This window comes from Aristolochia californica, unplaced genomic scaffold, assembly GCF_029961685.1.
Source record: "Aristolochia californica isolate CCGP_79_NKW_82.1479 unplaced genomic scaffold, dmAriCali1.0.hap1 SCAF_14, whole genome shotgun sequence".
NCBI lineage: Eukaryota > Viridiplantae > Streptophyta > Magnoliopsida > Piperales > Aristolochiaceae > Aristolochia > Aristolochia californica.
The window spans coordinates 11580323-11604732 of NW_027181815.1; the positions used below are offsets into that span (position 1 = coordinate 11580323).

The 24410-nt window shown below is 36.7% G+C and overlaps 1 protein-coding gene across 1 annotated transcript; it reads right to left on the reverse strand.

The window, feature by feature from the left end:
* Nucleotides 1-14319: 14319 nt before the first annotated feature.
* Nucleotides 14320-15161, reverse strand: LOC137949384 (uncharacterized mitochondrial protein AtMg00860-like). Its single transcript, XM_068795452.1, has 2 exons — nt 14988-15161; nt 14320-14859 (listed from the first exon to the last, which is right to left on the reverse strand). The coding sequence occupies exons 1-2, from the start codon at nt 15159-15161 to the stop codon at nt 14320-14322; spliced, it is 714 nt and encodes a 237-aa protein (XP_068651553.1).
* Nucleotides 15162-24410: the final 9249 nt, after the last annotated feature.

Consider the following 24410-nt stretch of genomic DNA (forward strand, 5'->3'; position numbering starts at 1 on the left):
CTAAAAGCAGTGCCCCAAATAGAAAGAGAAAACTAGGTCAACCGCAATACAAGAGCATACCGACTCAGTGTACGACATTGATTAAGTTCCACAACTTAACATCCATTTATAAATAAACTACTCAAGTCCTAGTTACACCCAAAGTCAAAAAATTGAAAGATATGACATAGAGTAATCAAGTAATTGAACAAGAATAGAAGATGAATATAACTAAAACACCTTTAAACTGAAATTCTTCTGCGAAACTTCCTTCAGTTAGACTCTTGTAATATTCCACTATATGAATTGTTGCTCTGTGAGACTTCTTGTTGTGAGAGTCATCCAAGATTCTTGCATGTCTATTCTTCAACACTCCCCCTCAAAATGAAGTTTATGACTTCAACTTATATTTAAAAAGATTCTTGGTCTTCAAGAAAAAAATTCTTCATATTGTACTCCCTCTGTCGTAGATATTCTAGTCATATGAGATTTGATAACCACCACACATGGAATTCTTCACAGTAGATTATATCACCAACCTCATAGTTCATACTTCTCCTTCTATTCTCACCCTCAAGCTGGGTATGACAAATGACATAGGAGCTAACTTCAACAAAACAAATATGGGAGAAGAAAATCTCTCTTAGTTATATAAGAAAATTCCATTCACTAATCAAAATAGTCATAGTATGAAAAAACTCCACTCTATGTCATAAGACAAAAAAAAGGCCTAATTTTAGGCATGCAAAAGTAGCTAAAAAAAAATCACCTCTTGGTCTAGGCATTGCTTTGAAGTGGTAAAAAATAAAAGATGATGAACTATAGAAAAATAATGATAGCAGCAATCATACTTTGACTAGAGGGAGGTGACTATGTAACATTCATACTTCCAAACAAATCTAGAAATTTTAGATAGAAGGAGGCAATGATGCAACTCCCTACTTTAAACTAGGTCTCTAAAGAAAATATTAAGAACTTGCTTATCAAATCAATAATGAGTGTGACCTATTTTTTTGAAAAATGTAGGGGAGATGGTAATGGTAGAAATTTAAAAATAACAAACAAGTTGGATTAAGTATAACCTCAAGGAAATTTCTGAGGAGGAGCATAAGTTTTGGAGATGACAATGTGGAAGATTCACAACCAATGCAGGCAAACAAGCCAACACTAGGCCAAATTGCCTGATGAGATCTTCCCTAAAAACCAAATTAATAGATGCTAACATGGAGTGCTTTAGTCTGACCAAAACTAGGACTTTATGAAAAAATTATACTCAATTCATTCAATACATGGACAAATAATAGGAGAAAAAATAGGAAAAATGAGTGATTTTTGACATAATTGACCTTTGCTACTTCAAATAAAGATATCTCCAAAAATAAAATTCAAAATTACAAATGGCTTCTTTTTAAAGAAACTAGACTCAAAAAAATTTCTTTATAGAAGCAATTATTTACATAGAATCTCATTCTTACTGACAAAAAATTCCTTGAAACATGAAGAATTTTGTTATCACTGGAACCTTTCCTATTGTCTGACCTTACTACTTTAGATGTAGATTTTTCTTTGTAGAAAACTTTGACAGATAACATTTTTTTTGTGTTGGAAAATAGACTCAAAATTCTTTCCATTAAAGATGTAATTTTTGTATAAAAAATTGTATTATAGAGGTATAAATGTTAAGAGAAAACGAGTGCTAGGACTGGAAAACATCAATGAGGAAGAAAGAGAAGAACACAAACCTAAACTAATAGAGATGACAGATAAGAAAAGGATCACATTATCTCTATAGGCTGACCAAGTCAACTCATAGAGCTTGCTTTGATACCAGGTTGAATTTCTGGATAAGAAAAATAATTCATTGATTTTATTATAATTAAGTGCAATGAGCCTCTATTTATAATAGAGAGAGCAAGTAGATTCAAATTAAAAATAAACTACCCAAGTCCCAGTTACACCCAAAGTCAAACACTTAAAGATAAATCCTAAAGTAATTAAATAACTGAATAAAAATAGAGTAACAAACTCAAACACTTTAAACTAAGACTCTTCTACAAGACTTCCTTCCATGAGAATCTTGTAAGACTCAACCATTTGCATTATTGTTTTGTGAGACTTCTTGATGTGAGAGTCATGTAAGACTCTTCCATATTGATCTTTAACAGACTACATCAAAAGGATTTGACTCATACTAAAGCTGCTAAACAAGAAGGAATTGACCCTTGGAGTCAACCCTTTACGACATAGAAGACATGGAATACAAGATACTTAGAGGATTCAACCTTCAAAAGAACCTTTGGAGCAAACAAGATTCAACCCTAGAGCGAATGACTCTAACTCTAATGTTAAATGGAATTCTAAGCTATTCCAGAGGCAATATCATTAGCTATACACCTTCAAATGTCTAAGTGATCAGCTAAAATGACAAACAACTCGAGTATAATATTTTAAGTATTTTTATATATTTTCAGAATATTTTTCTTTGAATCTTGACGCGAGCTAGAAATTAGCCTAAAAATAAGTAAAGAACTATTTTTCCAAATTGATTCTTGAGCCTATAAATACCCAAGTATATTTTAGCCTTCACAACAACTCAACCATGAAATTTCTAAGCCTTCTTGCCATACTTAGAGGTCTTCATGTACTCAATTTTGAAAATTGAAGAATCAAAGTCTTTGACTGGAAGTTTTATTCTCCAAGCAAGTTAAGTATTTGAGATTTATTTTTACATTCATTCTCAATATCTTTCTTTTTTTTTAAAGCATTGATTGCATATTTTGATTGATTTTTTCGTCATGATTATAAAAACGTTTTGGAAAGAATCAACATATGTTCAAATTGTTTTTATAAGTGTTGCTAAATAGATTGGTAGTTTCACATAGGAAACTTGTGAAATCTTACATTATTGTAAAAAATTTCTACAGACCTATTAAGTGGCTATTGTTAGCTTATTTTTAAAGAAAGAAACCCTTACTCTAAGTGTTTTGAAACCTTTGCTCTTAATATCTTACATTGTTAGAAATACTTAATTGTTTTCTAAGTGTTTGTAATTTTTGAATTTCTTGAAAAGAGAAATACTTCGCTAACTTATAATAATTTGGGTACAATAAGCCTCTATTTATGATAGAGAAAACAATTAAAATCCAATTATGATTAAGCTACCTTATCACAGTTACACCCAAAGTTAAACACTAAAAAATAAGTCTTAGCACAATTGAATAACTGATCATAAATAGAAGAATAATATAAGTAAAACACTTTTAACTGAGACTCTTTTGTGAGACGTCCTTTAGTGGGACTTCTATAAGACTCCACTATATTAATGCTAGCTTTGTGAGATGTTGTGAGATTCATGTAAGACTCATCCATACCTGCTCTTCAATAATCTCCTTGAAATTAGAGTTTATAACTTCATCTTGCAATGGAAAAGATTCTTGGTCTTCAATTTTTATTTTTTTTACTGAAAAAAATTCTTCATAGATACAAAAACTTCATCTTTTGTTCTTCCCATTTCTTGAATATTTTTGTCACATAACAATTACCACAACAAGAGGCAAAAACATACCTCTTTCTTGTACTTCTTCTTCTTATTTTCCCCCTCAAGCTGGGGATAAAAAGGACAAAGAGGCTCAACATGGACAAAACACAATATCGGAGAAGAAAACCACTCCTAGATTTATGTTAAAGCTCCATAGACTAGTCAAAATTGTCATAGTTTGAAACACACTCCTCACACTTTTAAATGCGAAAAAATAATCCAACTTTAGGGCACAACAAAGAAACTACTGTCTTTTTATGGGTAGCTCAAACACAAATCACCTATTGGGTGAAGAATAAAAGAATTGGATACCTTTCATTCAAGTATAACAATTCTTCATAAAATATTCTTCTTTTTAGAGAAATAATCTGATAGATTTTGGACTTTATAATTTGGCCAAACTGAGTTCTCTTTCTTCTTTGGCCAGCATGAACATTGACTCTTTCAATATTGATATCTCCATCTAAAAAAATAAGAATAAGAATTTTTTTTATAGGTAAGAAAATAGAATTATATATATTTATTTGGATATATAATAATTCATATAAACTCTCATTCTTGATGGCATAAATCGCCTTGAAATTTGAAGCTTTAGACTGCTAGTCGAATTTCTCTTGTAGTCTGACCTTTGCGGCTTCAAATATTGATTTCTCTTTTTAGAAAACTCCGATTTCCAAAAATATTTTTGTGATGGAAAAAAAGATAAACACTTCACTAACTTGTTATAATTTGGGAACAATGAGCCTCTATTTATAATAGAGGAAACAAGTGGAATCCAATTACAATTGAGCTACCCTTATCCCAGTTACACCCAAAGTTGAACATTAAATGACAAGTCCTAGAACAATTGAATAACTGAACATAAGTAGAAGACTAATATAGCTAAAACACCTTTAACTAAGACTCTTTTATGAGACTTCGTCCAATCCTCCAATGAGACTCCTAAAAGACTCTGCCATATTAATTCTAGTTTTGTGAGATTTCTTGCTATGAGATTCATGCAAGACTCTTCTATACCTGCTCTTTAACAATAGAATTTTCGTTGATCACTCTCTAGTTGTTTGGGAAGATGCTATAATAGAATCAGAGTGTTTTAAGTTATAGAGGTAGTTTCGCTATACATAATTGACGTTTTAATTCCTTGGCAAGAGATCCCTGAGAATGGAGTCGTAATTAAAATCTTGATAATGTGGATGTGTTTGAACAAAAAGGATTTAAACCCAACACCACACCCCCCAACCCCCCCTACTTCCCCTCAGGTTTACTTGAACTAATTAATTTATTTTACTTTCCCTTTTTATGCCGTGTACATTTTGTTGTGTACATGTACTCACCATTTTTCTATTACACCCCTATAAGTCCAAGCAAGGAATGATTCATAATTAGTCTCAAATAATATTATAACCAAAGCATAACCCTCTTTTGGGGGAACTTGAGACCTTACATTTGTCTCTTTTTTTATACATTTATGGCATCAAAAGATAACCAAATCAATTTGTTACGCCTAGAAATTTAGCTATTTTTCTATATCTGAGCTAGTAATAGCACCTCCCTCTCCTAGGTCTACTAGGTGGCTTCCTAGAGTATAATTTTCATCCTTCTAAGGTTTCTCTCTTCTTCATTCTCCTTTTTTAGGAGGCATAACCTTCCTTATTAGCATTTTCTCCTCCTTATTGCCACTTATGCATTTGTTGAATTTAGGATCCCTTTTCCAATATTTTGAGCAAGAGAAAGGAGAAACAAAAAGAAACAAAAAGGGAAGAAGAACTCTTGGGTAGAGAGTAGAAAAGAGAGATGTGCGACAAACAAAGAGAGAGAGATTTACTCAAGAAGGAGATGTGTAACTTGATTAATTCCGAATTACAACACCTCTATTTATAGTAGAGGAAGTGATACATTCCTTATACAATTAAAATTTAAATCTCCTAATTACATTCCAACTCTAACTCTCTAAGAGAAGTCAATCATGATAAGATAACACAATCTACTAGAATTCTAATATGAGTTGAACTAGAACTCTTCTTCAATAATGTGAATATAAGGGAGGAGGCCAGCTCGTGGCCTTATCTTTGTGGGTCCCACTTGATCTTCAAGTCTTCTAACTCATTTCAGCTTGTGCTTCTTATCATCTTAACTCATGCTAGCTTGGGAGAGGACTCTTCTTGGTTTCCCAAGTCCTCATGGTGGGTCCCACAGCTCGCGCACCATGGTGGGTCGCACATTGTAACACTCCCCCTCAAGCTGGGGGTGAGAAAACATCATAAATATCCAACTTGCGACAAATGGTAGACATAATCTTGTGACTGACCGGTTTGGTGAGAATATCTGCAACTTGACTTTGTGATGATATATGTCTTAGAGATAAAAAGCCTGCTTGGAACTTTTCTCATATAAAATGGTAGTCCACTTCAATATGCTTTGTTTTTTCATGGAAGGCTGGATTTGATGTAATGTGTATTGCTGCTTGATTATCACAATATAGATCCAACAGAGCTTCTTTGTAGAATCCCAATTCAGTGAGAAGAGATCTTATCCATAGGAGTTCACTAATAGTGTGTGCCATGGTTCTATATTTTGCTTTTGCACTAGACGGTGCTACTACATTTTGCTTCTTGGTTTTCCATGTAACCAAATTCCCTCCAACCATCGTACAAAATCCCGAAGTAGATTTTCTGTCATCCGGGGATTCGACCCAGTTTGCATATGAGAATCCTTCGATGTTGAAGTGACCGTGGTTTTTATAGAGAAGCCCTCTTTTTGGAGCTCCTTTCATATATCGTAGTATCCTTTCAAGTGCTTACCAATGAATAAGTTGTGGCTTGTGCATGTATTGACTTACCACACTTACTGCATATGATATATCCGGCCTTGTTACAAACAGGTTAATATGTCTTCCCTCTAGTATTTGATATTTCTCAATATCTAGATCTTCTCCAGTGCCTCCACATAATTTTGTATTTGAGTCCATAGGAGTGTCTCCTGGTTTGCATCCCATCATTCCTGTCTCCTCTAGTAGATCAAGGGCATACTTCCAAATAACTCTTCAAAATTGGGAAGTTGTAGAACTGGTGCGGATGCAAGAGCTAATTTGAGATCGAAGAAGGACTGTGTGGCCTGATCATTCCAAATAAAGGAATTTTTCTTGAGGCAATTTGTCAATGGTGCTGCTATCGGTCCATAGTTCCTGATAAACTTTTTGTAATAGCCTGCCAATCCCAAAAACCCTCTCAAAGTAGAGGTATTCATAGGTTGTTGCCAATTGACAATAGCCTTAATTTTTTCGGAATCAACTGTGACCCCATCACGGGAAATAATATGGCCGAGATAGGCCACATGTGATGTCGTATATGTGCATTTCGATTTATTTATATATAATTGATGGGCACGTAATAGTTCAAATACCAATCTTAAATGTTCTAAATGCTGATGTCCAGACTGGCTGTAAATGAGTATGTCATCAAAGAAAACAAGTAAAAATTTGCCAAGATAGTTGTGGAATACCTCGTTCAATAACGCTTGGAATGTGGATGGGGCATTGGATAACCCAAATGGCATGACCAAAAATTCAAAGTGGCCATGATGAGTGCGAAAAGCAGTTTTCTCGATGTCGTCTGGATGCATACAAACTTGATGATATTCGGAGCGCAAGTCCAATTTGGTGAATATATAAGACCCGTATAATTCATCTAAAATCTCCTCCACCACAGGAATAGGAACTTATTTTTCATAGTTTGGGCATTCAAATCCCAATAATCGACACAAAATCGCCATGTACCATCATGTTTTTTAACGAGGAGAACTGGTGACAAAAATGGTGTATGACTGCTGCGAATAAGGCCTTGCTATAGCATTGCTTGGCACTGTCTTTCAATCTCATCTTTCTAGAGATGTGGGTACCGATAAGGTTGAACGACCTCCACTTCTGATCCCTGTTTTAAACATATCCGATGGTCACAGTGCTTCAAGGGAGGCAGCCCGAAGGGCTCTTGGAATAAGTCCGAGAATTCATTCAGGAGATGTTCTATATTGTTGTTTGGATTGTCCTGTGAATGAATCATATGAATGTGATGTGGCTTGTCCCCGTGACTGCCCTATAATAATACTTGTTGTCCACTCGTTTCAAAACTCATAGTTAAAGTAGTAAAATCCCATAAAATAGGCCCTTGTGTTTACAGACATTTAATACCCAATACCATATTGAACCACCCAGCTAGAGGTATGACAAACAATCTAAATGAAAGATAGTCGTATCGATTGAGAATTTTACTTTTTTATTGATGCTATAGCTAGGAACTTTTTCTCCATTGGCAACCGAAACTGTTGCTGTTGAGTGTGGAAGTATCTGTAGTTGAAGGTGTTGAGCAGCGGTCCAATTGAGAAAATTATGTGTACTTCCTGAATCCACCAGGCTGACAAGGTCTTGGTCCATCACTCGAGTGCGGACTTGCATAGTTTTGGGGGATTTTTGTCCTGTATTGGCATGCAGAGAGATTTCCGGTGGATTCTCCTCAATAGGATCATCAAGCTATAGTGGTTCTGTGATTTCATTGACCTCTGACCAGAACAACCTTTTACACTGATGGCTTGCCCTGTATGTTTCATCACAATTGTAACACAAGTTCTTTGCCCAGTGCTCAACCATCTCCCCACTAGTTAATTTTTGAATAAACTGGGCCGCCAGGTTGTTGGGCCGTGTATCTGCTGTAGGAGTAATACTGGGATGATGTCTAACTTGTTGCTCTACTGGAGAAGCTAACTAAGGATTAGTGTTGCACCTCCCTTGCTAGCTATTTGAAGTGTTTTGGTCCCCTTGCCAAGCTGGTCTCTTGTTTTGAACTTTTCATTGAAGTTCCAGTGCGCGAGCTAGATTCATTGCTCGAGCTAAGTCAGTAGGTGCGTGGAGCTCCACCTCTAACCTTAATACCTCAGTAAGGCCTACCATAAATAAATTCACCTACTGGTCTACTCGAACCATCCTACTAGCTCGTGCTAATTTTTCTTGGAACTATTTTTGATATAGTTCCACTGTGCTAGTTTGTTGTAACAACACCAAATCCCCCAAGGGGTTACTGTGGGCTAGAGGACCGAACCGGATAGTGCATAATTCCTTGAACTCTTCCCAATCCAGCACCAATCTATCCAACTCTACTTGATGAAACCAGAGTTGTGCTTCATCGAGCATGTTGAAGGTGGCCAGTCCCACCTTATCAATTTCTAATGTTCTCTGATGGGTAAAAACGTTTTTTCACCTATGTAACCAAATCAAGGGGTCATCTGACCCATTAAAAGTAGGGAAGTCAAGTTTTGTATACCTTGGTACAGTGCCTCCTTCTTGGTTGAAATTTCTCGTTTGGCCAGGAAAGGCAGTGCGCCCTGTAAACTGGACTTCCCCTCTGTTGAACGAGTTGTCCTCTTCTCTTTGCTCTGGGTTGAATTTCTTCCAACTGTAATATTTCCCATCATTCTAGAAAGTCTATAAATCTGGAGATTAATATTTGGAATTTTTTCCAACTTCTCCAAGATTATGGCAAACTTTCTTTTATTCTCTACTTTTTTTTCTTCCTGTGCCTGTTGCCCTCTGATCATCAGCTCTTTTAACTCACCATTGCTAGGCTCCCCCGTGTTACCCTACTCTGATACAAAGTTCTTATGGTCCCTAGCCATGGATTGAGTAACTTGGTATGGGATTCATGAATCCAGCACTGTAATAGAGTTGTTTCTCTCGGTAAGGATGAAAAGGAGCTTCCTTTTCTTAGCTATTCTCAGTAAGATTGAAAAGGAGTTTCCTTTTCTTGACCTTCTCGGTTAAGGGATGAGATCCCATTGCTGTTATCGGCCAGGAAGAGGTTCAACCCTTTGCTGCTCACGACTAAGAGGGTAGGGACCCTCTTGAAAGGGTGTTTTTGTTCACAAAGGAGGGATTAGGAGTTCCTAATCCTGCTTTGCTTGATTAGAGGCTAAAGGTACCTCTTTTAGATGTTGTTGCTCGGTTTGGAGATTGAGGAGCCCCAATTTGTTGCTCGGAATGAAGGGGACAAACTCCCTCTTGCTGCTGTGAACATAGTAGAGGCTAAAACCTCTAATTGAACTCAGAAACAGTAATTCAATCCCTTCCCCTTGGCTTCGGTAAGATCAATGTAAACCAGAATTCAAAAGAGAAAGAATAAACCCAAATTCAAGAGAGAACTATATCTGGAGCTCGTCAAGGAGACCTCCCAAACCCTAGAGCTCGTCAAGGAGAACTCCAAACCTTGTTTAACCTAATTCAATGCTTGTCTTTTTTCTATTTCTCTACCCTCTAAATAGGGTTTGACGTCATTAGAGTTTTAGGGCATAAATTAACAATTATGCCCCTACGACCTGGATCATTACATAATTAAGGAAAAAAATATACTTAAAACAATATAAAATATGAAATTTAAAAGTAATTAACTCAGTGAGTCATTGCCGCCTCCTTTGGGTGATTCGGTGTGCTATTGAGTCCTCAACAGCTTTGGAGATGAGTGGTGGAGTCGAAGCCAGAGTCAGACTCCGACTCTACTCGAAAACGAATGAGGCGGGTGTTGGGCCCACGGTTTCAATAGTTCCCCTCTTCGGCTAACAATATCACACCATGTTAACCTTTTTTTTTTTTTTTTTCAATTCTCCAACACTGCTCACCACCACAAAATTTCAATGCCCGAACATTGGCAAGTAGAGAGATCATGGAATCACCCCTCCAGGAGAAAAAGATGAACCAGGCAAATTAAAAATAGAAATTTTGATGTAACATACTGGTAATTGGAAGAAGTAAAAAAATATATAGGTGAAAATGAGCAACAAGTCTAAAAACTAATATTAAGCAACTATGGAAAAAATCAAAGGAGAGAGTAACCTGAAAAACCATAGCCAGAGTCCTGATCATCAAAGCTCTGATACCATGTTGATTTTCAGGACTCCATGAATTTAGCTCATGGAGAAAAAAGGAGAGACTTCCATTGGGAGAAAATTGGAGGAAGAAGGGTTATGGAATTTATTTTTAACCCTCCCCCTGAAGCTCTATTTATAGATTTATGAAACTACTATATTACTATAATACCCCTGAACTTAGGGTTTAAACCCTGGAACTTTTAACTTAATTACATCAATGCCATCTCTATGAGATGACCCTTTATTTTCCATCCTACCATCTTGTATATGGGCCTATGAGTCTTCTCATTGATCTGTGGTCCTTGAACTTGTCTTCTATATCTCTTGGTTGCATGGGTCTTCCTTGGTCTTATGGGCTTGGGCCCATCTTCTAATACACTTGGATATGTGGGCCTTCCTTGGTCGTGTGGGCTTGGGCCCTATCTTCCAACACTCTTCATCAGTAAAAAATTTTTGTGCTGCTGATTTTGTGGGTTGTTTTTCTTTTGTATCACTTACAAAGGCTTGATTAGCCTTTGTTAATTCTAAGTGTCCATTGGATTTATAACATATTTCTTTAAAATGACCATATTTTCCATAGTAACTGCATGCCTAGTAATCCTTGTAATGACATTGATCTATAGTGTGGCCACATTTCTTACAATGGGTACATTCTTTCCCATTTGCTCTGCCAACACCAGTCCTTCCACCTCTTCCTCGGCCTCCTCTATTACCTTTGCCTTGGCCTCGGCTGCGGTCAAATGATGTTCCTCTATGATCTAAATACATAGCGGATGATACTTCAGTAGTGGAGGAAGAAGTGTTTGGAATACGGAGTAGTGTTGCATAGAGATCATCAAACTTGGGGACAGTAGAAGTACTCAAGAGTTGACTCTTGGAAATCTCAAGATGGGGTTTATTATTTGCAAGGAAAATAGCAGTAATTAAAGTTTCCTTTCGCTTGAATTGGATAGAAATATCTGTGGTTGAAGGCTGAGCTAACTTCCACTCTTGAAGAAAGCCTCTAAAGCAGGCCAAGTACTCATGGATATTTTCTCCTTATTTAGTATTCAACATCCTTTGGAGAATATCATATGGTCTATGTAGAGTATCCGGGCAAGAGTACAGTTTGGCGTGTCTCCAAAATTTGATTAGCAGTGTGGAGATGAATGAGACTGTTGGAGACATGTTCTTCCATACTGTTGATTAACCAATAAATCACCAAAGTATCATTTTCAACCATTTGTTATAAAAAATATCATCTTCATCAATAGGTGGTCCTCGGGTGGTGAGGTGACCAAGTAGGTCTTCTGTTATAAGAAACTTCCGAACCAATGTGGACCAACTCATAAAATTTGATGCCGCACGTAAGGGTATAGTGGCAATTCTAAGTATATCACTTTGATATTGATATTCTCTTTAGCCATTATCTTCTTTAATTTTTTTTTTCTAATAATTACACCAAGTAGTATTCTTGAAACAACTCAATGTATGGATAACTTTAGCATTGATGCTAAATTATTATTCTGATTTTTTTTCTCTAATACCACTCATAAGAGTCTCAATAACAGTCTTCTATATCAGGGGAATCTTGTTCCCACGAAAAAAATTTTCTAACAATCTGATCATGGACTGGTATCGGTTAACATAATTTCCTAACCGACAAAACTATTTTGATAGCTTCTTCTAGATGGAGAGACATGCATATCTAAAATATCATAAGATGAAAAGCAGTCACATACTCATCTTTAAATCATCTTCTATATTTTGAAACCAGTAACATCAAGTAAAAAAATATTAAGCACTTATCTCATAGTTTGTGATCTTTCTTCATAAATGAGTCTTCTTTGAGTGGTGTTGATCATAACTTCTTTAGAGCATTCCTTTTGACGAGGGATCCTAAATTTAATTATCTAATACCATGTTGAATTTAGGATCCCTTTTCCAATATTCTAAGCAAGAGAAAGGAGAAACAAAAAGAAGAAAAGGGAAGAAGAGCTCTCAGGTAGAGAGAAGACAAAAAGAAAAGAGAGATGTGCGCTAAGCAAAGAGAGAGAGATTTATTCAGGAAGGAGATGTATAACTTGATTAATTCCGAATTATAACACCTCTATTTATAGTAGAGGAAGTGATAAAGTCCTTATACAATTAACACAATCTACTAGAAATCTAATATGAGTTGAACTAGAACTCTTATTCAATAAAGTTAATATAAGGGAGAAGGCCAGCTCGTGGCCTTATCCTTGTGGGTCCCACATGATCTTCCAGCTCATATTGATAAGATTACTAGCTTGTGGTATCTTTGTGGGTCCTACTTGATCTCCAAGTCTTCTAACTCATTTTAACTTGTGCTTCTTATCTTCTTAACTCGTGTTAGCTTGGGTGAAGACTCTTCTTGGTATCCCATGTCCTCATGGTGGCTCCCACCAGCTTGTGCACCATGGTGGGTCCCACATTGTAACAACATTTTTTGCTTTCTTTCTCATTTTATCAGTTTCCAATCACTTCATTTTTTTTCTTTTTTTTGCTGAGAATTCTCAATTTCACTTCATCAACTTTAGATTCACTCTCAACTTTTCTCTCATTCTTGTTCACCTTTCGCACTTTTGGCACTAGTGCATCATTTTTAACTACTTCAATTTTGGGTGATTTACCCATCTCTCATATACATCACTTCTTTTGCCCATACTCTCTAGCTCCTTGACCATTTTGTTCTTCTTCCATAATCATCAAATAAGAATATGTGGTTTCAAATTCGGAGTTGTATCTCATTTGCTAGCCATTATCTCAAATTCCTTATCAGGTTGTTTTCTTAACTTTATTTAATTTTTTTTATAAAACCTTCAAAGCTTTAGCTCTATTTCATTATGTTATTCATCCTCTTTGTTCAACTTCTTTGGGCATTATCTTTATTTTCATAATGCCATAGATGTGTCAATAGCTTTAAAGTAGAGTTCCAATTACATCATAATGAGTTACATTGTGAAACAAAGAGGTGACTTCAACATTATATTTAATGAGGAACCTAGTTCAAAACAACCAAGACTAGTCTACACTATCTTTTAATTTAGGTACTCCACCTCCTCTTGCTCCTAACTGGTGAAACTTCTTCTTCCTCTTTTCCTTCTAAAGAGGGTTCATCCACATATTCACTTTCTGAATTCAAGTGTCCACATTTTTTTTGAGACACTGAAAAATGTGATGAGTCATCACATAAGCTGTCATGAGTTGGAAGATGTGAAGCACAAGCAGGAATGAGTTGATAGATTTGGAGATCAAGTAAGACCCACAAAGATAACCACGAGCTGGTATCCATATCACATGAGTTGGAAGATAGTGGAAGACCTTTGACGAAGTCCATAGAAATATCGGCCTTGTTACGTTGACAAACCTGACAAGATGATACATATGCTGCAATAGAGGTCTTCATACCCTTCCAATAAAAATCCACTCGATTGCGATGCAAGGTTTTCTGGATACCTTCATGAGTACTATCATGGTATGCTGAAATGATGGCAAAAAACCAAATCTGAATTGTGTAGGATATATAAGTGCAAACGATAATAAATAAGAGAATCCTGAATGGTCCATCTTGAGTCCATGGCCCCCTCTGTGATTTTTTTAGCAAATCAAGAAGAACTGGATTGCCGCCATGTTCCTTCGTCACCAAGTCTAACAAGATAAAAAAAAGACTGGCTGATAGAATAGAGATGTGGCAGGGTCTCCAAATGTCGGGATAAGGCATCGGCCGCCTTGTTTAACCTACTAGCACGGTATTCCACTGTGAAGTCGAATCTCAACAATTTACTTATCCAGTGTTATTGAGGAGAAGTTGTGAGGCGTTGTTCCAGCAAATTTTTGAGGCTGTAATGATCGGTCCGAATAAGAAATGCACGACCCCATAAATACGGGCGTCAATGCTGTACAACTTTGGCCAACCCTATTAACTCATCTTCATATGCAGGCAATTTGTGATGTCGTATTGCCAGCTGGTGGTTGAAATATGCAATAGGGTGCAATTGTTGTTGTAGAATAGCCCCAATGCCCCCACCTGAGGCGTCACACTCGACCTCAAATAACTCCTCAAAATTGGGAAGTTGCAGAACAGGTGCGGATGCAAGAGCTGATTTGAGATCAGAAAAAGACTGAGGAGCCTGCTCATTCCAAGTAAAGGAATTTTTCTTGAGGAGGGTCGTCAATGGTGCAACAATCGGTCCATAGTTTCTGATAAATTTTCTGTAATAATTTGTCAATCCCAAGAACCCACGCAAATCCGAGGTATTCATCGGTTGCGGCCAATCTACAATAGCCTGAATTTTATCTGAATCCACTGTGACTCCATCATGTGAAATAATATGGCCGAGATAGGCCACATGTGATGTTGCAATCTTTATATATAATTGATGGGCATGTAACAGTTCAAATACTAATCGTAAATGCTCTAATGTTGAGGTCTAGATGGGCTGTAAATGAGTATGTCATAAAAGAAAACGAGTGAAAATTTACAAAGATAGTTGCGGAATAGCTCATTCATTAATGCCTAGAATGTGGATGGTGCGTTTGATAACCCAAATGGCATGACCACGAATTCAAAGTGGCCATGATGAGTGCGAAAGGCCCTTTTTTTGATGTCGTATGGGTACATACAAACCTGATGATATCCCGATCGCAAGTCCAATTTGGTGAATATATGAGACCCGTGCAATTCATCTAACATCTCCTCCACCACCGGAATAGGGAACTTTTCTTTCACCATTTGGGTATTTAATTCCCGATAATCAACATAGAAACGCCATGTACCACCATGTTTTTTTACGAGAAGGACTGGTTATGAGAATGGGGAACGACTACTGCGAATAAGGCCTTGCTGTAGCATTATTTGGCACTGACGTTCAATTTCATTTTTCTAGAGATGTGGGTACCAATAAGGTCGAACAACCACCACTTCAGATCCCTGTTTTAAACATATCCGATGGTCACAATGCCTAAAGGGAGGCAGCCCCGAGGGCTCTTGGAACAAGTCTAAGAACTCATCCAAAAGCTTATCTATGTTCTTGTCCGGATTGTCCTATGAGTGAATCATATGAATATGATGGGGCTTGCCCACATGACTGCCCTGTAATAATACTTGTTGTCCGCATATTGCAAAACTCATAGTTAAAGCAATAAAATCCCATAAAATAAGGCCGAGTGTTTATAGCCATTTAATACCCAAAACCATATCGAACCCAGTTAGAGGGATGACAAAAAATTTAGAATGAAAGAAAGTCGTACCGATTGGGAACTTAAATTTTTTGCTAACGCTGTAGCTTGGAACTTTCTCTCCATTGGCTACCAAAACCGTTGCTGTCGAGTGTGGAAGTATCCGGAGTTGCAGGTGTTGGGCAGCGGTCCAACTAAGAAAATTATGTGTACTTCCTGTATCCACCAAGCTGACAAGGTCCTGGTCCATCACTCTAGCGTGGACTTGCATCGTTCGTCAGATTTCTATCCAGTAATGGCATGCAAAGAGATTTCTGGTGGGTCCTCCTCAGTCGTATCAATATGTAGTGGTTCTGTGATATCTTATGGAAATTCATCGACCTCTAACCAGAACAACTGTTTACACTGATGGCCTGCCCTGTATGTTTTATTACAATTGTAACATAAGTTTTAGCTCTACGCTCCGCCATCTCCCCACTAGTTAATTTTCTAATATACTGGGCGGGTGGGTTGTTGGGCCGTGTATCTGTTGTAAGGTTAATACTGGAAGAATTTTTGACTTGCTACCTTGCCTGAGGAGTTAGTGGAGTATTATTATTGCGCCTCCGTTTCCAGTTAGTGGAAGTGTTCCAGTCCCCTTGCCAAGCTGGCCTCCTATTTTAAAATTTTTGTCGAAGTTCTAGTGCGCGAGCTAGATTCGTTACTCGAGCTAAGTCAACACATGCATATAGCTCCACCTCTAGCCATAATGACTCATTAAGGCCCGCTTTAAATAAATTGACCTGCTGGTCTACACGAACCATCCGACCAACTCTTGCCAATTTTTCCTGGAACATTTTTTTAATAAAGTTCCACTGGACCCGTTTGCCGTAACAACACCAAACCCCCAAGGGATTGCTGTGGGCTGGAGGACCGAATTGTATAGTGCATAATTCTTTAAACTCTACCCAATCCAGCACTAATCTATCTGACTCAACTTGATGAAACCAAAGTTGACCTTCCCCAAGTAAGTGGAAAGTGGCCAAGCTTACCATATCATCCGCTGTTGTTCTTTGATGGATAAATTTTTTTTCGCACTATGCAACCAAATCAAAGGGTCTTCTGACCCATTAAAAGAAGGAAAATCAAATTTTGTATACCTGGGTACAGTGCCTCCTCATTGGTTGAAGTTTCCAAGCTGGCCAAGAAAACTAGTGCGCCCATCAAACTCATCTCCCCCTCTGTTATGCGAGTTGTCCTCTCCTCTTTGTTTTGAAATTGAGTTCCTTCTAGTCGTCATATTTTCCATCATCCCAGAAAGTCTCTCAATCTGAAGATCGATATTAGGAAATAGCTCCATGATTTGAGTAATTTCCTGTCAGTTTCTGCTTGACCTATGAGCACCAACTCCCTTAATTCATTAACGTTGTTCTCCGCAGGGATACCCTGCTCTGATACCAGGTTGTTATGTACCAAGCTAATACTACCCAAAAGACCGGCCTATTAGGAGTAGAAGGATAGGTACTTAACCCTATGACCATTGGGTTATGAGGCTTTAACAGACCCACAATGATAGCCACGAGCTGGCATCTTTATCATATGATCATATCCTCATAGAGGAGTTTTAGTTTGAGTTATGTTAGTCTTCTAATTATGTTGAGTTAATTTATTATGATAGACTTATCTTTAAGAGTTATAGTTTGGATGTAATTAGGAGAATGGTAGTTTAATTATACTTGGACTCTACTACTTTCCTCTACTATAAATAGAGGTGCTTGTAATCGAATTAATAATAAGAAAGTGAAGTAGTTCTGCACTTGTCTCTCGTGAAGACTTCCTCTCTAGCCTAAACTTTTTTTTTCTTTTTTTCTCTTCTCTCCTCTCTACCCGAGAGTTCTCTCTCTCTTTCTTTTTCTTTCTCCCTCTCTCACCTTGCTTGAGATTTTAGTAGAGGGGTCCTAAATTTAACATGGTATCAAAGCATCAAATTTAGGATCCCCACGTCAAAATGAATGTTTTAAGAAGTTATGATCGAAACTATTCATTGAAGGCTCTGTGTGAAGCAAGATTGAAGCTCATGAGATAAGTTTTTTTATTATTCTTATTATTAATTCATGCTACTGGTTTTCGAATTTAGGTGGTGGTTTAGGGATGATTTTATGGTTGTCTTCACCTTATGAGATTATTGATATTTATGCATCTCAAATTAGAAGAAGTTACTAAGGGAGTTCTGTCGGTTTGGAAATGTTTTTGATTGAAAACCAGTTTATGTTGAGATTTTGTGCATAAAAGTTATAATTTTGTGGGAACAAGATTTATTGATAAAAAAGATTGGTATTGAGCCTATTATGAGTGGTTATTTATTCATTGGATTCAGAAATATGATTATTTAGCGTCTATGCTAAGCATCTCCATTAATCGAGTTGGTTGAAGAACTTTATTTAGTTTTTTTTTTTTTTATTTGTTGGAGAATTTTTTTTTTTACATTGAAGTGCCTATTATGGCTGAAGAAAACATTCAATAGTGATATACTCAGAATTAATACTATACCCTTGCGAGGGGTGTCAAATTTCATGAGCTGGTCCACATCAATTCGCCAGTTTCTTATAACAAATGACCTACTTGGTCACCTCACCAAACTTGGACCACCTATTGATGAAGAAGATATTTCTTATAATAAGTGGTTAAAAAATGATATTTTGGTTATTAGTTGGCTCATCAACAGCATGGAAGAATATGTCTCCAACAATGTTATTCATCTTGATACCGCTAAACAAATTTGGGAGACACGTGATAAGTTGTACTCTAGCTTCGATAACTTACACATGTCATATGATATTCTCCAAATAATGTTTAATACTAAACAAAGAGAAAATATCTATGAATATTTGGCTCATTTTAGAAGTTTCTTCAAGAATGGAAAATAGCTCAGCCTACCTCCACGGATATCTCTGTCCAAGACAAATAGAAAGAAGCCTCAGTCACTGCCATTTGTCTTGCAAATATTAAGTCATATCTCGAAGTTGCTAAAAGTCAACTTCTTACCGCCTATGCTACTCCCACTTTTTATACTCATTTACTATTATAAACGTTCTGTGCTTAATCTCAATGTAAAAAGTGTGGAATTTTTAGTTCTATCTCTTTGGGTTGCTTGAGTGAAGGGTATCCCCTCGATTTTTGTCTTTTCTTTTAAAGGTATAGGTGGGTTTTTGCTTGATGTAATAGATTTAAAGGATAGCATTCCGTATAAAACACCTACCCTGTATTTCGATACTCGGTGTCGTCAGTAGTCTTCAATGGGGAAAAAAAGAGAAGAAATTTGGAAGCAGCAGAGAGATTGGCCTTGCTGCTAGGAGACCTTGTCTTGTAGCTGAATGTGATGGCTTTTGGTCGACAGCAGTTGATCAGTTCTGAGTATTACAGTTTCGGCATTACACAGGCAACTTGCCTGAGGTGGATTGGATACTGAAGGATGCATTCATTTCAATTTCATCCATGACTGCAATGAGCCCACAGGAAAAACTCCTGTTCGTGTTGACGCAACGATTCGGCTATATCAAACTCGTGGGCGGTTGTCATCTTCCTAGCGGAATCAGTGGGCTGCTGCTTGAGAGTTTCTTTTTTCTTCTTTTTTTTAAAGTGCAGTAGTCTTGCGGCTTTGGTGAGACTTCAAGCATTAAAAGATACATGTGAGAGCCTCCATCAAGAAAACAGAGAAAATAAATTGTCCAAATGCCCAAACGCAGTCTAACAACCTGGAAAAAGAAAACTCTCTATGAGAAATCATCCACCTAACCATTCGGACGCCCAGAAGGCTGCAAAACACATTTTACAGAAGACCATTCGAATGGTTTCCATCTATTTAAATGGTCTTGGACAATACTCGAAAGGCTAACTTCCAAACATTGATTTGAGCTTGTTCGGTGTCCAAAATTTGCAAATAACCTACCTTTGTGATCAATAGTTCAAGGAGAATATCCTTAAATATTTCTTCATGATATTTAATCAATTATTTGGCAATTTTTGCTAGGAGCATAAAGTCTATGTTAAAACCTAATAATGCTAATTTCAAATGCTAGAATTTCATTTGTAAGTAGATTGTCTACCTCATTTCATTAGAGAAGATTGCTATAGTAATCACACCCATTTCCAAAGCATTCCCTCAATTTGAAATCATCTTTTGAGGTTGACTTGACTTGGGGGGCTCACAAGCTCAATCCATCAGTTTCCCTAAGTGCTGCCACAATAATGAAATCATCCTTGGAGGTTGATTTGAGGATTTACAAGCTCAATGCATCAAGTCTTTCAAAAACCATGTAAAAGCTTGATGACTGAATTGATTTTTACTAAGCAACATAGAACTCTTATTTTCATATTTTTGGTTGATTTAGCTTTTTGTTTGTACTAGAATTGATGTTTCTAAATTGTATAATTATTTTAAATCACCAGGAAATACCTATTAAGTCATGAATTTCAAATTTATTGTGTGATTGAGTTGTTTAGGTGAAACCCAAGCCCCAATAACTCTTACTTTGAAATCCTCAAAAATATTTGGTGATCTTCATGCTGAATTTGTCCCTTGGATTTTAAAGTCAAGATTGCAATTCAACAAATTATTTCAGACAACCATTTTCAAAACGAACATTTTCGTTGAGGTTATTTATAAATTGGTTTATAATTTGAAATTTTATTGGGTTTGCAAATTGTGTTTGCACTTTGAATTTAATTGAAATTGCATACCTTAAATTGCTTACCACTTTAATGGATATATAGAAGGGGTGCAATTTTTGCTTGAACTTGTATTGTGAAATTAAGGTAGCTTGGTTCACTAATTGAGATCTCTTGCCACATGAGACTCAACTAAGTTAGACAAGACTACATTAAGTATATTAGTTACTAAAGTAAAAGACTAGACAATTTGATGAGAGACTAAACAAGCTTACCATAAGAGGTGAACTTACTGTAGGGAAGTTAAAACCCTTTGATTAGGGATAATCCACCTAATGACCTTTAAAATCGTCGGTCTAGATACCTTGGATTGGACAAGGTCTAGATAAAGGGGTTTTGTATTTGATTGTAAGAATTGCATGCTCATGGAGCTACATCTTAAATAGTGCTCGAGGACAAGTACTACTTCTACCTATGCGGGAATAAGAGTTTCACAATACCCTGAAGTTGGAAAGCAAGTAAACTACTTCTGGATCCTTCCAATACTAACGTGAGCTTTGTTGGAGATTATTTCCCTCCTTGAGCCATACATGAACTTCCTTCTTTAAATAAGACTCCTACTTAATAACTTGAATTAAACTCTTACAATCTAGCTAATATTGAGTCCCCCTAGAGTATGAGCATGTGCTCTCCTCTTCCAACCATCCTTCACAACTTGGTTGATCCCTCTTAGACCGAGTAAAGGGCCAAGTTGTGAAGTGAGTTCAGGGAAAGCATTTTCGATTCATAATAGAAATCATATGCTTGAAATAATTAAATTTGTTTATGTATTATCCATTGTGAACTTTTGACATTAAGCTCAAACCTTCACATCTCTTATCAAAAGTTGAAACTATAACAAATAATTACTACCTCAACATATTGAACTTGACTATGTTATTGAGAGGATGGGAACCCATTGTTGTTGGACTTTGGAGGGCGCATACTGGTATTTGCTCGATTTGTTGGATTGCAGTGATGGAAAGATTCACATAAGGTGTTGTGTTTGCATGAATGATTATTTCAAAGAATATAAGTTTCTCTTGAAGTTCATCAAAGGTAATGAGTGTGTCTCGAGCTTGAACGACATGAACAAGCTCTTTGTAGTTATCTCTCAGTCTATCCAAGACCTTTTTTGTAAGATCTTCCTCATCCATTGGTGCTCCGAGTATGACAAACTCATCTGCACAGGATTTAGTGTATTGAATAAAATCAATGATATTTATAGTACCTTTGGTGGAATTTTCTAGAATATTCTTGATTTGTTTGATGCGGCCACGAGATGGTTTGGCGTATGTATTTGCAAGAATAGTCCATGCTTCTCTAGAAGTGTTGGCTCGAGCAATGAATGGGATAATGGTTGGAGACAGAGAGTCAACGAGGGTATTGAGAATCAATTGATCTTGGCGGATCCAGATATTATATGCTGGATTTTGAAATAGATTTTCACTGAGGGTCTCTGGAGTAAGGATTTTGAGCCATCAATGTAACCCAAGAGATCATACCTGATGAAGAGAGTTTTAAACTAAAGCTTCCATGAGAGATAGTTGTGGAGGTGAGTTTGAATGGAGCTTGTGCAGAAGTATTGGTGGTAATAAGGTGGAACTCGTTGGTGTTGAGCACTATTGAGTGCACTGGAGCCTTTGGAGCTTCATTTGTAGTGGACATAGTGGTTTGGCTGGTTGGGTTGATTTATGTAAAGTCGACAATGATTTGAAACTGGGAGACAGTGAGCAGGCAATTGTGAACTATGAGACTTTTTTTCTTCCCTCGCATGTGTGAGAATCACATAGATGGCACGCACGTCGTCTTCAACCTTCTGTGAGTCACCTGGTCCCTTCCTTTGGTGGAGTTGGGAGTGGAGGCTCGTTGGGATTGCTAGTGTGGGGTGTCGGTGGCTAAGTTGTTGTCGGCGGCGGTTTTTGGAGGCTCTGCTAGAGTACGACAGGTTCAGTGAAGACCTGAGAGTTGTAGAGAGGGAGATTCAATGAGGGCAGTTACAGGATGGCTGAAGCTAGTTTCAGTGACTGAGCTGTGGTCAGTGGTAGCACCTGGAGGCTCTGTCGGAGCTCGACGTATGCGTTGATGAGTGTGTGGCATCGAGAGGAATTTCCAAAGAGGAGGTTACAGGGGTGAGGTAGAGGACAATAATTTCTTTTTCTTTTCGGAGGATGGCAGACACAACCTCTCTGATACCATGTGAGAAGATGAATTGAACCATGCTTTTCCATTGAGTTTGAGATTGGTATTTATACACTTTGTACAACAACTAATCCAATAAGGATAATTACATTGGAGATCATGGATAAGGATAAGTATTCCTAATCCAATCTGATAATGAAAAATAAAAAAGGATGTTAATCCCTTATCACTTCTCTCCTCTATCCCAAGAGATAAAATTCTTCTCTTCTCTCTTGTGTTTATACGCTGACCCCAGAAATCAACAACATTGTGGTTCTTATGCTTGTCTATGTAAATGATATAAAATTGGAATTCAACAAACAAAGGAGAACTCAAGGTGTTTCAAATAAAAGATATGGAGATATTGAAATACTTTCTTAGTGTTGGAAGATAAGCTCAAGCCTACACGACCAAGGAAGGCCCACAAGATGGGCCCAAGTCCATAAGAAGTAGGACCCACAATGATTACCATGAGTTGACATCCTTATCACATAAGTTGGAAGATCAGGAAGGACTCACAAAAGTATCTTATCTTATGGTTACGTCAAAGAAGAGTTTTAGTTTGAGTTATGTTTGTCTTTTATCTATATTGAGTTATTTAATTATGCTAGGACTTATCTTTAAGTGTTAGAGTTTGGGAGTAATTGGGACAAAGGTAGTTTTATTGTAATTGGACTCTACTACCTTCCTCTATTATAAATAGAGGTTCATGTACTCTGATTACAACAAGTTATTGATGTTAATGAAGTATTTTACTTTTTCATAAATTCAACATGGTATCAAAGTAAGTTCTATGAGTTGACTTGGTCAACTCACGGAGGTAATGTGATCATTTTCTCTAAACCCTAAACCCTAAGTCTAGCTTTGTAGTTAATTTTTTCAGTCCCTACACCCGTAGATTTCTTTGCATTTTTTACCTCTATACATAGTTTTTTATATTTCAAAATATATATTAATGGAAATATATTTGAGTCTACTTTCCATATAAAACTTATTTATTCCAATCGGAGTTATCTACAGAGAGATATCGATATTTGAATTAGCGAACGTTATATGGCAAAAAGGTTCGAGCAGCAGCACAATCTTCAGATTCCGAGGTATTTTTTTCTATCAAGAACTAGAATTTATATGGAGAAATATATATAAAAAGAAATATATGTAAGTCTATTCTTTTACCTATTCAACCAATTTTTTTATCTGAGTTATCTACAAAGAGAAATCAATATTTGAAGCAGCAAATGTCAGATTGAAAAAGTGGTTTGAGCTGTAGTAGAAAGCTTAAAATTCTGAGGTATCTTATGCTATCAAGAAAGAAACTTTATATTGAGAATTATATATCAAAAGAAAGATACTTAAGTCTATTTTCTTACATATTCAACCAATCCTTGGAATGATCTTTTTATAAGGAAATATTGATATTTGAAGAGTCAATGGTCATTCTGGAAAAACAGAAGAAACAATATTTAGCTCGGCCACGTGATAGAGACCGAAATATATCAGATTATTTATCTTCTGAAAATTATATTTTATGAAGTTAAATTATACTTGGATTAAAAGTATTTAAGTCTCCCCCTCATGTTGGTATTCTGTTGTATTGAAACATTCGAATTTATGCCAATTGTTTGCGTCACTTTGTGAGTTGATATATCAGGAAAATATCTCACTTCTCCCTGTTTTGAGGGCTTATTTATATATCTTTGTTATTTGGGCTTATTGCTACATCTATGATATTTGGTTCAAGCTGGGATCACTGCCATTACCTCCCAGCTTGAGGGGGAGGAGTAGAAGAAGTACAAGAAAGAGGTATTTTATTCCTTATGTTGTGGATAAGTTTATGTGACCAAAATATTCAAGAAAGGGGGAGTACAAAAGATGAAGTTTGTGCATCAAAGAAGAAATTTTTATATCGGATTATTTCATTGGGTTTTTAAAAAGT